The 18,037-nt window shown below is 36.4% G+C and overlaps 1 protein-coding gene across 7 annotated transcripts in view; it reads right to left on the bottom strand.

Moving 5' to 3' along the window:
* Nucleotides 1-18,037, bottom strand: part of ctnna2 (catenin (cadherin-associated protein), alpha 2) — a 133,015-nt gene that overhangs the window by 71,433 nt on the left and 43,545 nt on the right. Inside the window, exon 8 of one of the 7 annotated variants that reach the window (XM_077605060.1) lies at nt 301-1,015. The exons of 5 other annotated variants lie outside the window; for them this stretch is intronic. In XM_077605060.1, coding sequence (XP_077461186.1) covers nt 1,013-1,015 — 3 coding nt within the window. In that variant the 3' untranslated portion in view covers nt 301-1,012. Of the gene's footprint in view, nt 1-300; nt 1,016-15,343; nt 15,524-18,037 lie in introns of those variants that run through there. One more of the 7 variants, XM_077605058.1, reaches the window with a different exon arrangement.

Below are 18,037 nucleotides of genomic sequence, written 5' to 3' on the forward strand. Positions count from 1 at the left end.
AACCTCTTATTACTTATCTAATGCTACCTCACTTTCAAAGATTTAAACAAAGGGAGATTAAAAAATAATCTAAAGTGTATTTGTCCCCAACTGCAGTTTTCTTCCCTTCTTATTCAACCATTTGGTAAATGAATCACCATGACAACTGTATCACGCAGCCTTATTTGGAACAACATCACCTCACTCAAACTGAATCGCAGAGATCCTTTGATAACACGTTTCAAAGCCTGCAGTGCAAAACTGTAGGCCTGTTTTAAGTAAAAAGTTAACCCAGGTTAAAAGAAATAAAAAGAGACAGCATTTATCATTTCCCCTTTATCTGATCAGTGTCACGGTGAATAAATGCTTTTCTCCCCACTCTCTGCTGCCTCTCTCCTCACTGTCTGAGAAGGAAGATTGGCATCTCGAGCAGCAAATGAGATTGGCTGCATAAATGGGGCTGCTCCATTCCCCAAGTGTCAACTAAGGAAACTGCATTTACCAAGCACTGCCCTTAGCATTCTTCATATACACACACCCAATAAAGACTTTTGGGTAAGGGGTTTCCCAATGGTATTCGTGCAAAGCCCAGTAAAATTAAAAGAGATTTAAAAGATTCACTTACCTATCATTGATGAGGAGGTGACCCAGAGTAAATGTAATAGGGAGGGAGAGAGAGAGAGAAAAAGCTGATTAGTAATTGTAGTTTATATATTTTCATGGTAGAGAAACATCAAAACAAGTTAAAGTACAGAGGAAAGTACTTTCAAACATGTTATTCACACGCATGTATACTATCATTCTGAACTCCTCTAGTAATGTGATGCTTTAATCACACGGAGAGCACAAATACAGAAGCAGAAGCTAAGAAAATAATACAAGAACACCGAATAAAACAGTTTTAAGAAAAAAAGCAGGCTTCTTCTTGTATAGATAGGTGAAGATGTGTAGAAAGCATATCAGGAAAACAGCTGGTTTGAGGGTCGAGTGTTAATTGCTAGCTGAGACTGAAGAATTCAGAAGAGCATGTGTATCACTGTTCACAAAAGACAATTTATAACGTATTTGTATGGAGAGATTTTAAAGTCAATTAGTATGTTAAATTTTAAAAGAGTGCACTCTTCAGAAAAAAATATATACTAGACAAAAATAAATACTTTATGTTTATGGGGGGATATCAGGGTAAATAGTCAGCACTTTCACTTTTAATAAGAACAGAGTAACTGTATCGTGACTCTGGTCTCGAGAAAATTCCATAACAGACATCAAGCTTAATGTCAAATGTCACAATGTGTTATTGAGGTCGACAGCTCCAATAGTATTAATTTAAATGAATATGCATTTAAAAACGTATGCAGATTAAAATCCAAAAGCCTAATTTACTGTGATGTCTAAAGCAAAAGCGTTAATTGAATTTAAAACTAGTTAAAGATTTTTTTTCCTCATAATGGCAGGGAAATCAGAGTTGCCATTCCAATCCGAACAATTACAATGAAATGTTAGCCAGCCAATCGCAGGACACAACCATTCACACTTGCACTTAGGGTCAATTTAGAGAGTTCAACCAGCCTACCATGAACATTTTAAGGATGTAGAAGGAAACTGGAGAACAAGCAAACTCCATTCGGGAAGGTCGAAGACTAACGGGCATTGAACCCATCACATTCTTGCGCTTCAGTTTTAGAAAAATACCTTACTTGGTACCTCAATTAAAAAATTTGCATTGGAAAATGAAGGATTTTGTCTGCCAGACTATTTGGCAGTAATATTAAAGCTGTTTTTTAGACCAAACCTGACTATTTGGAATCATTCCAATGAAGGTGCTCTTTAAGTAAAAGAAAAAACATTGTGGTTGTTTATCAGGCTATATTTCAATAGGTTTAACATAAGTAGATTAAGAGTATAAAACTTTAAAATGAATATATTTTCTAAGCATGTTGCAAAGAAAGAGGATTAAAGTGTCTTTACACAGATCTGACTCATTTGTTATAACCATTCTGACCATCATAATCCATTAAGTGTCAACTTCAGCAGCAGTAATTCAATCAGCCTGATAATAGAAATGGTTGCTCTGAGCCCCTGCTGTGGGGCTTACTGATAGTGTGCTAAGAATGACAAGCCACATTAAAATGTTCTGGAGCATGCTCCCCACACCCCTCCATTTCAAAGAAAAAAAGCATTTGCTGCGCTCTGCATGCACCAAGGACATGCATCAGTAAGGTCGGGATCAAACATCGGTAGAATACGGAATAGGTTGTGGATATTCTGGGAACCTTCTGTCCTTTCCTTTTTTAAAAGTTAAATGTCTCAAACAAAGCAAACGGTAGACTGCCCCTCTGAAAAGGTTCTATAAGCGACACACAGGAAAAGGGCACCTCAGGAGAAAATGTGACAATAAAAAAAGCGTATGGCAAACCAGATTTTCCTTCCCTGTTACATAAACCAACCCACCCCTGAAACTGGACATCGAAAAAATGATTTACATATTGAATTGGGATTTTAAGCACTGTATATGAACTGTTTCTTGAATCTAGTGAATGGGATTTGTCTTGTAAATCAACTGGTGGTAGGTTAGAAATAAACAATGAATAAAAAAACTGAAAAACTTTTTTTCCGTCTCTCCGTATTGATTTCGCAATACATGCATGATCATCTAAGTACATTTCCTCGTTTCTAATCAGGGTTGAGGTACTTTAATGCTTCATCTGGTCAGCAGGAGACCAAGTGGTGCCAGATGGTTGGGTTGATGCATTCTATGTAAAGTTATGTATATTTCAAAGTGGGAACAATTAAAATTACTTCAGCAAATGCGTCAAAGATACACTCATGGATGGTGACAAAAATAAAGCATTGGCAAAATTCACTTTGAAGGTTCTCTTGGATTTCTGGATGCTGATGAAAAGTAACCACATTTGGGATATGTTTTCGTGTAAATACAGTAAACTCACTTTTATAAAAGGTTTATGGTCTTTTGAGAAACAATCTAGTATCATACAAACAAGTACAAATACTTTGGGAAGAATTAGAGACTGCACATTTAAAATTATATGCAAGCACCCTTTTGGCAAATGTTTCCTTCTCTGCCTCTGCCTATAGCATCTGGGAGCACTGTGTAGGAGTGGAAATAAGGCTTTTTATTTAAAAGCTGGCGCTAATTAAGCCCTTGGGTGCTCCAATACAATGGTAGGATGTTTGATGAAAAGATATTTTGTTCAGTTAGTGCTTCAAAATTGGCTTACATCCATCCATCCAGGTATGAGTGCTCAAATCAAAAAAGTGGTTAAGGAGAGACTGTTATTAAAGTTAGAAAATATCCTTGAAACCGAGATTTATATTATACAGTAGCAAAGTATGATTATTACGACATGAATACCCTAAAAAACAACATTATTTAAATTTATTTACATCGTGTTATTGGAAAGGTGCTTGATATTAAAAAAAAGAAAAAACCTGATTGCATTCATAAGCCCTCACTTTGGAATCAAAATATAATCAACTTTGATGAGTTTACTCTGCTTCTCGATACAAGTACTACATAAAACCACATTCAGGAAAAGCCAGATGAGTCAACTAAAACGCTATATAAATTGACCGTGGTATACATCAAAGGCCAATAAATTTTGAAAGAATGATTTAATAGATGCATAAAAAATACGAGTCACAAGCCACATCCGGAAATAAAGACTTAAGAGAAGAGGAAAGTAATGCGGATGAATCAGAAGGGACTGATGAATATGCAAGAATTGGCAAAGCAAAGGCTGCCTTCAGCTAGCTAACCAAACTCTGACCACTAAACAAATAAATAAAACATAAAATGAAGTTGTTCTTCTATTCTTTGTTTATTTGTAATCAACACTTGTTGGAGCTAGTTGAAACAAATGAGAATGAGAGTTAAAAGGTTTGTTGGATAGAGTGTACAATGCCAAAATCCAATACAACCAGATGGTCCCGTGAATGAGAATTTTCCGAGAGCAACCTACCTTCCCCCTCACAATTTACAGTGTGCATGAAACCCCATCAACCCCCACCCTTCAATAGATGCAATAGTCTTTTATGTAATATTATCATCAAAATTCCTTATTAACATCCAAAACTTGGATGTAAATAAAGAAAAGTTAAAAGCATCTTGCACAACTACAAACTGCACATAAACAGCCTTCACTCACACTAAGACACTTATTTTGGCCTATGTGGAGTTGAAATATTCATCAAGCAAGACTTTAAAACAATTTTACAGTGTTTAGACAAATATCAATAGCTTTAACATTATACTTGTATGATTGCTGCTCATAAAAAAATGCTAACAATGTTAGTCTGCCTCAAAGCCAATAATCCTAGATCAAAATAAGTGATATTTCGGAAGCTCACCAAAAAAGGGTTTTTTTTTGTTTTGTTTATTCCTCAAATCTCAAAAGACGGTTAGAATGTGTTTTGGTCCAAAATTGGAGAATTATTCTGTCCATTAAACAGAAAACAACAAGAAGTACACATGACAAATCTGCTTTGCTGAGGGAGTACCGGAGTGTTTTGGTCAATACCAGCCATAAGGGCCTTAGCAGGGGGTGGAGAGATGGGATATGCTCTCCAGTTATTGTTGTTTGAGAGGCCACTGAGCCTCTTGATCCCTGGGTAATCTCCAGCTATCTGTCTGAGTTATCACCTCTCCTCAAATAGGTCACCCTGATGGCTTCCACTTTTTAGGCCGAATATATTTCCACCTCTCACAAAAAATAAAACACAAATACAGCCAAGAATAAAATCAAATCAACCATGTCCCTAATGTTAGAATATAATTAGCAATTGAATGGGAAATGAGCCCTCCGGTTAGCTGATAATAAATTCAGTCCTTCCCATAGTCAGCTGGGATAGATTCCATCACTCACGCGAGCGACCCTTGTGAGGATGAACTGCACGGAAGATGAATGAATGGAACATGACCGAAGATAATGATTATTTGTATCGCTGAGAATAACTACATTCATTCAAAGAAAATGGAGTAACTGACCCACCGGGGCCTATTCCAAATACCCAAACCCCTGGTCAAAACCTAAATGCAACCAATTTGGGCACATTTCCTCTCATTTGCTCTCCAAAAAAGGTCATTGAGGATGGGTGAACACATTGTGCCTCATACTGTTGTGCTTTATATCCAATACATCATTTGCTATTATGTATTCTTCATCCCAGGCACACTGCAACACTGTGGACCATTGTCTTGAGGTTTGGGGGAAAACAGGCAACATCGGTCATGATTAAAAGAACAATTCATCATCTAAACCACTAGCGCTTGACAGCATTTCCAGTATCATCAAAAGTTCTTTGTGTTGCCCTTCCCAGAATCCCATGTTCACAGTAGACCGGACACAAAAATACTTTTGTTATCATCACAGAGAACAGTCTTATCTCCTCTTGGAATCCTTTGTAAAATGGGGAATGCATAAAACTGTAGCTTGAATTGGCATTCACAAATGTGCCCAAAAATCTACATTTAACATAGACCTTTAAGAGTTGATAATAATGTCTCTTAAAAATCTAATTGGCCTCCTTAAGACATTTATACAAATAAAACAAATTAACTTGCATCCACTCTGCAAACCCCCAAAGTTGAAATGCTCAGTATTTTGTATCCAAACCGTTGCTGCACCTTCTGTCACTGGTTGTAATTGATAACATAAAGGGTAAAACAAAAAGGATAAATAATATGGTTAGTATCTTAAAGACACTGTGCAACATTTGAAGTTCAGTGTAGGAAGGTGGTTGCACTAAGCAAAACAATGTATGTTATGTGAACCCCCATCAAACTTTTATGGGTATAATATTTGGTAGTGATAACAGTTCTTGACAGTCCCGCCCACATCTCAAGCCTTGAGGATCAAGAGCAAATTCTAAAGTAAAGCTGCAGGCCTCCTTCCTGCTGCATATTGTATGCTTGATATTTGCACTGTCACTTGAAGCTGTGCAGTGGTTTGTGGGTAAAAACACTGTTTTTAGCGCAGTAAAATTCATTAAAAGACTCTTTAACCATTTAACTATTTAAAATTTACAAATAAATGGATCAACCTATATATTAATAGGGTAGAAGTGGCATATAATAAAGTGTGCCGTATAGTCTGGAAATTAGTGTTTTTTTATTATTTATTTTTTACATTTGTGAGTGCAAAAATACCCTTTGTTTGCATGTTACAATACCTTCCAGTGAAGAATATGATGAAAACAAAAATGTATATGAAAACTTAATTCATTCATTCATTATCTGAACCGATTAGCCTCACAAGGGTTGCAGGGGGTCATGGAGCCTATCCCAGCTAACAATGGGCACCAGATGGTGCACACTATGAATCGATGCCCAGAGAATTGCATTATATGAAACATAAATGATATTTTTCTTGAAAATTTGTAGGATTAAGTGAAAATGTTTTGTATTGGAATATCGTTATATTTACCTTGAATTGGGCAAGGACAATATAAAATACACTATGGGATAGCAGTCAGTACTAAAACATCCTTCAAGTTTGCTTTGTGTTTAACAGCGGTGCGAAGACAGATGAAGGCCATTGGGAACCCAAGGCTGTTTTAAAGAGAATTGGGTTTGACGACAGCATTAGCCCTTCCCTGGTGTGAGTAGGGAAAGAACTTCATTACCGGAAATGATGACTAACAGTCACGGGTGTGCTGGAACCTATCCCAGCAAACTACAGGCACCAGGCAGGAGACAATCTGAATTGGTGGCCAGCCAATCAAAGGGCACGAGGAGACGGACATCCATTCATACTCACACTCATACCTAGGGGCAATGTGGAGTGTCCAACCAGCCTAGCATTTATATTTTTAGAATGTGGGTGGAAGTAAACGCACACAGGCCTAGGGAAAACATGCAAACTCCACACAGGAGGACTGACCTGGATTTGAACCCAGGACCCCAGAACTGTGAGGCCGATGTGGTAACCACTCATTCGCCAGGCCGCCGTTTAAAAGATCATGATCAAAAAAATATTTGAAACACACACTGGAAGGAATAAATATGGCAGAATCATGAGGCATTTTAGTTGATGAAATTTAAAATAAAAATGTACTTGAAAGTAAAGACAATGCAGTCCTGATGGGTCACCATAACTTGGGATCTGGCCACAAATGAGACCAAAAATGTTTTAATGAACCAATTTAGCATTAAAGGGAGTGGTTGTAAAATGTCCCCCAAAATTTGAATACACTTGTGGATTTGCTCTTTATACTGTTATATGTCTAAGTCATTATTAAACATTGGAAACATATTCAATGCATTTAATGAGGAAAGTGAATAGATCTGCATAATTTCAAACTGGGGCTTGCAAAATTATCAATATTCTTATCTAGTCACACTATGGGACATGATCAAAGTGTGGTTGTGTGTTAATGAGGTAGCAAAAACAAAACCCACTGAAAAATACAACAAAACAGAAACAAGGAGTTTTTTTGAAAGGTATGCCTAAAATTCACTGGGAAAACCAAATGTAGTGTCCCCTAAACTACAGTACAATAAAAGTAGGTAAATGAAATGTTAGCAGCTAAACTGTAATAGTAGGAAGAAGAAGAAAGGAACAAAAAACAAAGACACTTCACAAGTCCTTCTGGGGAAATTCAATTAATGCAATTTGGCATTTAGAGCCATAGTTGTCAAACCTTGTCAACATTATTCCTGAAGATTACAAAGACAAGAAATGTAATGTCAGAATCTTAATGTACAAAGACCAAAGGGAAAAATAAATTGCACAAGCCGAACCATGTGTCGAAATCAGCCGAGTACAAGCTAATGTTAACATGAAACTATAGCAAAACATAACAGTGAACCCCCACTGTGTGGCTCAGTGACATAAAGTCATGTCAACAAGCTGTCAACCTTCCACACAAATGCCTGGGGCAAATACTGACATAATCAGTTAAATGTCTGTAAAGTGTATAATTCTTTATGAGCTCCTCTCCGGATATGTTAAGGAGAAACTGCCTGGCAACTTGGCACAGAGTTCAAGAAGTTGAATTGCGCTTACATGGAAGTTTGAAGTGGATTAGTTTAATCAGTTTCACGATAATCATTGTGAAGATTTTTTTTAATCAAGATTTGTTATAATGTATTATGATTTGTGCCGAGCAAAACTCCAATATGCTGAACAAAGATAAGCCAAATGTTACTATGATCGCAATGTTTATATCGACAAATATGCAAAAACAAATGTTCTGGATCTCTGTAATTTGTCTTGCCTTATTATGTTGTCTTATTATCTTTTATAACTAAATACTCCACATGAAAAATAGCCTGCTTGCATGAAAGTGCCTTAGGGGACAAAATATTACAGTTAAATGAATATTACACATCTCCATTTTAAAAAAAAAACATTACCCTGTCATAAAATATAATATTTACGGCAAAAGCCACTAACCAATGTCTGTAACGTGTACCAGTCAATAAAATTGTATTGATTCCCACCCACTACAACCATTAATTTTCTGGATGGATAATGTCCACTATCTCTGACCTTCCCAAAACATTAACGGAAGAATGATATAAATAACGGATTATAGTTTTCAGAAATTACATTATTGTTATGCCTTAAATTAGAGCGAATTGATTAACTTTGAATTGTATTGGACAAGAATATAATTTATTATATATATAATTATATTTAGTTTCTTTTCAAGACACAAAATATTTACATTTATCAGCCATTAATAAAGCCCGAATTACAATTATGCATAAAATATTTCAACAAAATGGCCAAAATAAATCATGTTAACCATTCAGCTAATTCTAATGAGAACAAGTTAATAGCTGATTACATTGCAATTTATTACTAGAGCTGGCACTAAAATAAAACATTCACTCTGATCATCATGTTGTCCTTTTCCACAGCATGTCATTTGCACCCACCAGATTGAATAAAGAATGATAGTTGTTTACAACCAAGCCCTGAATACAAATATGATGCGTTTGCAGGAGTGAATACATCATTCACATCTGTCTTTGATATCAACTTATGGCCTTGAGCTTTTTGTGTGCCTCAGAAAAGATTAAGTTTAAAGTACTGATCCCATCTCAACTCAATACACATATGGCCAAAATAGGCTTTTGGATTCTTGCTTTGCATGTAAAGAAACACTTTCAGAAAAAAATAAGTGAATTCAAGTGCTTACAATGATAGAAAACTAACTTGTCAAACGTTATGCATCCATTTAATGTGTCTACTTGCATACCGTATTCGTCAGCTTGAGAATACAATCTCTATTGATTAAAGCGGGTTGAGAGTTTCTGAGTTTAACAGTGTATCTAGGAACTGTATTGCTCTTGAAATTTTCTGTTAGTAAAATCTTATTACTTTAGGTTAACAACTACCTGACTTTTTAAGTGGACTGACTTGTACGGAAAGCCTGTTGACTACATGTCCTTGCTTGAATACAGGTGGTACTGTGATTACACGGTATTTGCATTTTAGATTGTGGAAAACGACAATTGAATTGTTATTTAATTAAAATAAAAAAATTCTGAATGTAAAGTTAACAATAGCACAATTTCAAATTGTATTTTTTTAATGTAGACAGATTTTTAATTTAGAGTGTCCAACCAGCCAATCCTGCATGTTTTGGGGATGTGGGAAGAAATCAGAGTACATGGATAAACCCCAAGGAAGCCCAGGGAGAAGATGCAAACTCCACACAGTGAGGACTGACCTGGGATAGAAACCTAGACCCCAGAACTAATCACTCAGCTGCTGGGCTGTCCTGATTTGAGATCATGTTTTGTAAAAATGGCATACGTTCATAAAGTAATTAATTCTGTACCCTCACGACAATCAGGTGTGTGCTAGAGCCTATGATAGCTGACTATGGCCAGGATGTAGAATCCTGCAGTGAAAAGGAAAAGAAAGAAAAAAGGAAAGTATTTTTCTCACTTTTAACCACAATTATTTAGTGGTTTGGAAATGTGAATTATGTTCTCCCTCTTGTGTGTTGGTAACACAGACTGCAACTAGGCCAGTTAAGAAGTATGTATGTGCAGATATGAGCTTTAAAAATGAATATTGTTGGTGTTGTTTGTTAATAAAAGTGCCCAGGGCACATTTTTTGTTACAAACAGGCTTAGTTACAAGATTCAGAGAGCTATGGGAGAAGATAGAGTGGAGAAAGTGAGGAACGCGTGCAGGAGAGAGAGCATAAAGAGGTATTGAAATCAAGCGTGGAGATCAAGATTTGTTTCGGCTGCAATGACCCACATGGTGTGGACTATTTGCTCAACAGCAGACAAAAAGCAATCATTATTCTAGCCAAGGTGGATTATAAGGGCTTAGCAGGAATTGTATCACCCTTCAATAGCGTGATGTATGGTAGCAAAATGCAAAAAATAGAAAATAAGATTCAACACACTTCCGCATGTAATTATTAATACAATTTGTCACAGGCATACTATATGTTTAGGGCATTCCTCTCTTTGATGAAAATGGTTTGGAGATTTCTGCAACCAGGGTCAAAATCAAATCAAACATTTTGTTACATCGCAGAAACAAACGGCTCAATTAAAGCCGACTCACACATTCATAGTAATAAACAGATATTGACGTAATGAATTATGAAAAAAACTCTTCACACTAAATATAAAATGATGACAAGATGAAAGTTTTATATGCTTGCTTCACTGACAATGTTTTGGTCGACATCGGAAGTCCGTAGTGTCATTCATAGTTAATGTACTGCATAGTAAAGGAAAATAGAAAGTAACTAAAGATCGGAACCCACTGGGGATTGAACTCTCGATCTTAGAACTGTGCTGACCACTGCCTCACCATGCTGCCCCATCAATTTTCATTGAACACTAATCCTGGTCAGTGTTTCGGCGTGCTGTAGCCTATCCCAACCAACTTTGGGCGTAAAGCGACTATGTATACCCTAAACCAGCTTTGATAAAAAGTACTGCTTTTAATGATCTAAAACCATCTTTAACTCAATTTTATCAACTCTGAAATGTTGATCAATTTGTGTGACCCTAATACTTATTTGCTTGAGATGAAATGCAACATGACATGTCAATCTATTACTGGAATTAAAGCAGAGAGGTTGACATTGTCAGGTAGATATTATGAGTCACACTTAATCAAGATGAATGACTAAATTGTACTGTCATGCATTGGATGCGTGTTAAATTGCATGAATGGAACACAAGAACCACAAAGTGCTAAAATATTTTGAAAAAGATGTGGATCGAGCTTGGCATTTCATACAGTCAAAGTATGTATATACTTTCTGAAGGTACTAATGTCAAAAAAATGTAATCTTTCAAAAATATGACATGTGAAAGAACTTGAAGGCAAGGCATTTCCAATTTGTTCATTCTCATAACAGGCGTGAAGGTTTTGGTAAATACATGGACTTCTACCAACCCAATTTTGTATATTGAGAAGAGGCCCAAACAAGAGCTGTGTGTACTTCATTTGGCGCTCAGCAGACATTGCAAATCATGCCGACATTTTTAACATCAATAGAAAATGTTATATTGATACAAATTTATTCCCAAACGTTTAGCAAAAGGTTGATACGGTGTTTTTAAAATCATCACCCTTTATTCTATATATAAAATTTTACTATTGTTCATGTTGGGGGGAAAAAAAAAAGAACAAACCAAAAAGAATGAATTTAAAGCTTGTAATTGAAGAAGGTTTATCGCTCAGATCCTTTGTTTTAACCTCTGAACAAAGATGCCCTTTGATTAGCATTTTAGGATCTTGAAAGGGCTAAATATGGACCATGTGTAATAACAAATAAATATTTAAAGATTATGGCAGATTCATGTTTTTGCGTATGCAATCTATACAACTAAAATCTGTTGGTAATCCTGCATTCCATCAAGCCCTCCCACCGCCTCCTTAGTCCCAATGCACTGGTCAACCTAAATGGAACAAGTAAAGCACCTAAGCCTTTTGGGGCAGGCCTCACACCTCGCTGGAACCTGATTTTAAATTGGCTTCTTCAGCTGCTGTTCCACACCAGTAATTACATTCCCTAGCCAACAACAGTCGGAATGAATGTAGATAAATAAACAGTGTCAGAGAGGCAGAGGTCTTAGCTATTTGCGACAAAGTTTTCCGACTCAGGACGTATGGAAATGGTGTTAATGTTTATAGACATGGTTTAGCAGATTCAGCTGACAGGCAACAGATGCCACCTGCACAAACCAAGTTAAAATCATATGATATTTTAGACTCTGACTATACATAGACTTCTATCAGCCCTCATGTGACCCGCTCACTGAATATAAAAAGTACAGTAGGAAAATGTGGAAGCAGATAACTATGACGCCAACACAGCATCAATCTCTAAAGATTTGAATGTGTCTATAACAACTGATGGGTTAGACTGCATCATTATGTAAATTCTCAAGTCATGAACAGAGAAGGAAGGCAGTTCCAGAAAATTGAATCTATTTGCAAACACTAACTACACCCATGCTATATCAAGAAAAGTAAACTATAGTTGTATCCAAATGATTTCAACTCGATGCACTTAAAATATCGGTTTAATCTAATGCCTGAAAACAAAAACAGGAAGCTAGATAATCATTCTTTTAATCTCTCCTGTGTCCCAATGTCATCAGATAATACCCTACATATTCATGTGTGTTGCATAGACTAAAGCAGCCAAGCTTCAAGGCAGTAATTGAGTAAGGTTGACGAAGCCTGGAGAGAAAATTGTGCAGCACATTGCTGCAGGTTTGGATGTGATGCAGATGATGTGCCATTTTAAACCTCTAACAGAATTGGCCCCCTACCAATTGCTCATTGAGTCTGCTTGCTTTTAAAATGAAGACTGCAATGCAAAACACATTGGGCACCAGTGAGTATTTATTCACAAGATTGGAAATAGAAAAACTTATTATTCTCTAAATCATGCGGACCATAAGACTTGGGACAGAATTGGGTACTGAGATTGCCCTAACTAAACAGTAGGGTATGGCTAATGATAGATTAATTCATTTATCTCCCATGCCGTATATCCTCAAGCGGCTTGCGGGGATGCTGCAGCCCACGGGTGGCCAACTCCGGTCCTCGAGAGCCCTATTCAATCTGTTTTCCATGTCTACCTCCATCAACACACCTGAATCAAATAATCCGGATCGGTATGAAGCTTCTGGGCAGCTTGCTGATGAGTTGATCATTTGATTCGAGTGTGGTAGAGGAGGGAGATATGGAAAACAGACTAGATAGGGGCTCTCGAGGACCAGAGTAGGCCACCCATGCTGTAGCCTATTCCAGCTAACTATGAGCAATAGGCAGTGTACACCCCGAATTGGTTGACAGCCAATCGCAAGGCACATACAGACGAACAACTTTTCAAACATACATTCGTTCCCATGAACAATTTGGAGTGTTCAACCACCACATTTTTGGAATGTGGGGGGGAAACTAGGGGATCTGGAGAAACTACACAAGAACTTTGGAGACTAGGATTGGATCATTGGTCTCAGAACTGTAGTCAAATGTAATGCACCGATGGCACGGTAAAAAAATAGATGAAAAATCTGACATGACTATAACCCTTCCTCATAGACCAGCGTAAGCTTTGTTGTGTTTGCTTATTACATAAAGAAATCGAAGCAAAAGCATCTGCTGTCAAGTGTTGGCTTTGTAGCAGAGTAATCACAGTTTCTAAGGGCTTACTTCACTCTGGGCAGTGCCACTCAAAATGCAAGGGGCCTCAGACCATTTAACTCAACTGTGCCAACCTAACCCTATAATTTAACACAATAGCCACAAATGGAAGTGGTTAGTCTCCAATCCCCCAATGATAGGATTAACATAGATTGTATGCAGCAACGATTGACCACAACAACTGGAATGAATTCCCTCAAGACTAAAATGAAATGAATGAAATGTTATGTTCTCCGTGTAACATGGTTATTAGAAAAGGAGTTGAGATCCAGTGAACTGGTCAACAAAAGACGTGATTTCAATAAGAAAGAGATGTTAAAGTATGCCACTGCATATGCAATGCAAACCAATAACATATAGTAATAGAAAATAATAATATATAATAAAACAAATGGTGTACTTATGATATACTACTGTGTAAACAGTGGCATGAAATTGTTTGAGAAAAACCCATTCCATGGGAAAATGTATTCCTCCTCTTTGAATATCTTGCAAACAAAGGCAAGAACTCTTAATTAAACAAGAAGAGACTCTAGTGCAATAAGCATGATGCATTTCTTTATCCCAGGGCCTTTTTAGGGACAAGTGTGCCTTAAAGTATGAAGTCTTTTCCCAGAGTGTGTTTTGAAAACTGTGAAAACACAAGCTAATGCCCACCAAACACAAATAAATGCCCACTTAAAGTGCAACCAAAAGTCAGCACCTCCCTAAGGTCATGTGCTGAGCATTTGGCTTTTAAGTTGAGTTTAATTATAGATTTGGGAAAGGGTGGCTACAAAATGACAGTTTGAAAGAAAAACAGAATAAATATGCTTTGCAATTTTTAGACATGTTGATAAAATGTAAGTTGCATACCTACAAGTATTAGGTAAAAAAAAGTATGGATTTATCTTTATAATTGTATCTTAATGTTTAAGACAAAGCAAGATGAGAAAATAAATATAAAAAATAAAAATGTACCTTTTTTATGATTGACTGGAGTATTTCAATTAACTGTTTTTTTAGATAATACACTGGAGCACTTCAGTGCCACACAATGTTTAGTTTCTTATCAAGAATATCCAGAAATAGAAGGGGACAGCTTATGACTGAAGGCCAATTCTCAAATTTATTATCTATATTAGATGTGGTAAAGGATTTTTTTTATTAGAGGTGGTAACGGATAATTTTGGAAAGGATCTTGCAGTAACCTCTCTATTTAGTCATTCAAAAAGATTACATATGCATTGCACATTAACACCTCAAAGACCACAACTTAATCTGTTTTCATGAGAGACAGAAATTAATCACAAAAATAACTGGCATTTAGTGGAGGAAAGGGTCAGGAATAGAAAATAATTGAAGCAATCTGGACAAAAGGTGATTTTAGTCCAATCCTGTCTCAAAGAAGGGGGCGATATTTTAATTTGATTATACTAATGGATATTTTTTTAAATGTGTTTTTTTCTCTTCTAGAGGTTTATTGATAGGGTTCTATCAATCAACTTAATTATGAAAGGGGAGACATTTTCCAACTTTTTTTAGACACCACCAGCAGACAACAATACTAAAAATATAGTGATTTTCATCCAAGTATCCTCACTATTGCCTATTGGACCAGAGGCAGGGTGCACCCAGGTTATCAGCTAACCACCAAAATTAAGAAAATAAAACTAAAACATGCAATTTCAGTATCAATAACACACACAATTATGATAAGTGTTCTCCTTATATTTGCCTGCCAGTTTGAAAAAAGAAAACTATTGAGGGGTTGACATCAGTCTTCACTCCCATCATAACCTTGATTTATTGATCCGAAGGGTTCCATATTTCATGATGAATCAGTTTTTAAAGGTGACTCTCGAGAACCCTCCGTCAGGATAGCAGATGGACAAGCACTGTAATGGAAACTATGTGATTTATGGATGCACATCCGGCAGACTACCCATTCTACGGGGATTTGGTTTGCAATACAACCTTGTGCCTGTATGTTTTTTAATAGAATCAACAATGTGAAAAGGGGAAGAAAGCTGCGTAAAGTTTGTCCAAGTGGATGAATGTTAGGTGGAAAGGGGGTAAACCAAGTGTCATTATTTACTCTTGGTTGTTTACCCATGACAGAGTGATTCAAGAGTAGGGTTAATAACTTGTTGTGACCTCAGATACAGACTGATAGAGTATTCAGAGTTTATCTTATTTTGCTATTTAGTAAAGTATTTAATGGCTCTTCCAAAAAGATAAAAATCAGGGTTCGGTAATTAGATTGTGACAGTGTTGTGATGGAGGCAACATACAGTGTACTTTATTTGGGCCCAATAGACTCCAATGTCCATTAAACTGTGATCTAATATATTTCTGCAGTATTTCAAAAGGAAAGCTTTTACTTTTCCATTTATTTTAAATAATCAACATGTAAGATTTCTAAAACAACAAACGTGTCATTTAAATTTCATGGATTGTATAAAATACTTGTCAAAACCTCCTTTTCTTACGTGAAGCCTTAATTTCAATAAGTGTATGCACCACTGAGAATTCATTTGAGCTGATTGTCTAGGAGAGTGAAAGCCAATATTTTGGAATTACAGTATTGATATGGGCAATGGAACAAGTAGCTACGCCAGCGAAAAGAGCAAGAAGACTATGTTAAGATAGCCAGCATAGTTCTAAGAGTCGACTTCATGTTATTTAGAACAAGTTTTCTTGGATAAAATGAAGATACGCATCCATCCAGATAGATAGAATTAAGATGGACCTAATTAATGAGATAAGTAAACAAGACTTGAGGCTCACATAAGTGATGTGTTTAAGAGCCATGAGTAGCCACTATCCCTGAGAAGGCATGAGATGAGTCATCACCCTCGGGAGCTTCTTTGAGAACCACATTCTTATAGACAATAATTGCATCGCTTCCCTTACTGTACTAGCCTAAAGGAAAGTTAGATGTGCTGTCGTTTTTCTCTAACCCACATTTTTACTTGTATTTTTATCCCCCTTTGCTCATAGATTTACCTCCTCATTCTATCGGTTTCTTCTCGGGCCGAGTATTCACTATGACTCTCCATCTGGTCCACCACCCTCAACCCCCCATTTGCCTTTCTGCATATTCTTTGTTTGACTGCCGGCACTACGACGCAGACTGTGATCTATTGTCTTTGACGGCTCCTACTGGCTATTAAAGCAAACTAGAACAGCAAATCATTGGACATGCAGATTTTGTAAGAATATATCTTGATAAAATATACTCATTTTAGACTGTGTTAAGTCAAAATGTGCAAAGTAATGAGTGTTTGGGCTAGAAGCCTTGTGAATAACAGTGACATTGAGGTAATGCTAAGGGGTGCTTCGTTTGTTTTGGAATAAGTGAAGGTCTATAACAAGGACATTGTAATGTAGAGTATTTTTATGATAATGACATCCAAAACTACAGATTAAATTTAGTAGTTTCCATACTCCCCCCCCAAAAAACTTCATTTCATTTTTTGTCTCACTCTATGAAGGCAGATCAGACTAAACACTTTCTGCTTCAGTTTCTTCAGGATTACCAAAATGATTTAATTCTGTTAATTACCAAAATCTTAAAAGATAATTTCTGTTGTTGCCTTTGATTTCTTTCTCACTTATAACTTTATGCAAATCTTAAGCATAAAAATAAGAGCCAATTAGCAAAGAGCATTTAGTTTTGAATTCCATTACATTTCTTTAACCTATCAAATAAGGTAAAGGCTTCAAATGTAAAATATTAAACATATCTAGGAAAAATATATGCAAAGGGAAAACATCTCATGAGGTCACTTAATCCTATCTTTGCCATATGTACTGTAACTCATGTGCCTACAGGGCAGAATAATTTATGTCCTACTGCCTGAGCACTTACACGTTGTATCACTGAAACTGCACGTTGCATGGCTGCACAGAGAGGAGTGCGAGAGGGAATGATAACAATGTTAAGTGTGGAATCGTGATTTAGATTACTATATCCCTCAAGAGAGTTTTTGGGAAATTATTTCTGTACTTTTGCTATATAAAATTCATTCCTCCAAAAGGTACATTCTTAAATAAAACCTGAAACTTGGCATTCCAATTGGACAGGTAGAAAGTTTAGTTCTTTTCAATGCATAATGGTTATTGGCTATTTTTTTAGGTAAAATTGTTCATGTAAAAACTAAGACAAACATCGTGTAAAATAGCCATCAAGTGATTTGGGAAATTGTAAGACACCCAGTTTTGTATGATTCAGGAAATATTCAGCATGTTCAGAGAATACTGAAAAGGGCCATCTCAATTTCAACAACATGCAAAAGTGCCCTAGTTCTGTGGAAGCAAAACATTTTTTTCCGCTGCGCCAACCTCTTACATTTCTAACAGTATAATATACCAACAATACTAATATTAAAATATTTTTAAGCCATTTT

This window comes from Stigmatopora argus, chromosome 7 (assembly GCF_051989625.1).
Source record: "Stigmatopora argus isolate UIUO_Sarg chromosome 7, RoL_Sarg_1.0, whole genome shotgun sequence".
Lineage (NCBI taxonomy): Eukaryota > Metazoa > Chordata > Actinopteri > Syngnathiformes > Syngnathidae > Stigmatopora > Stigmatopora argus.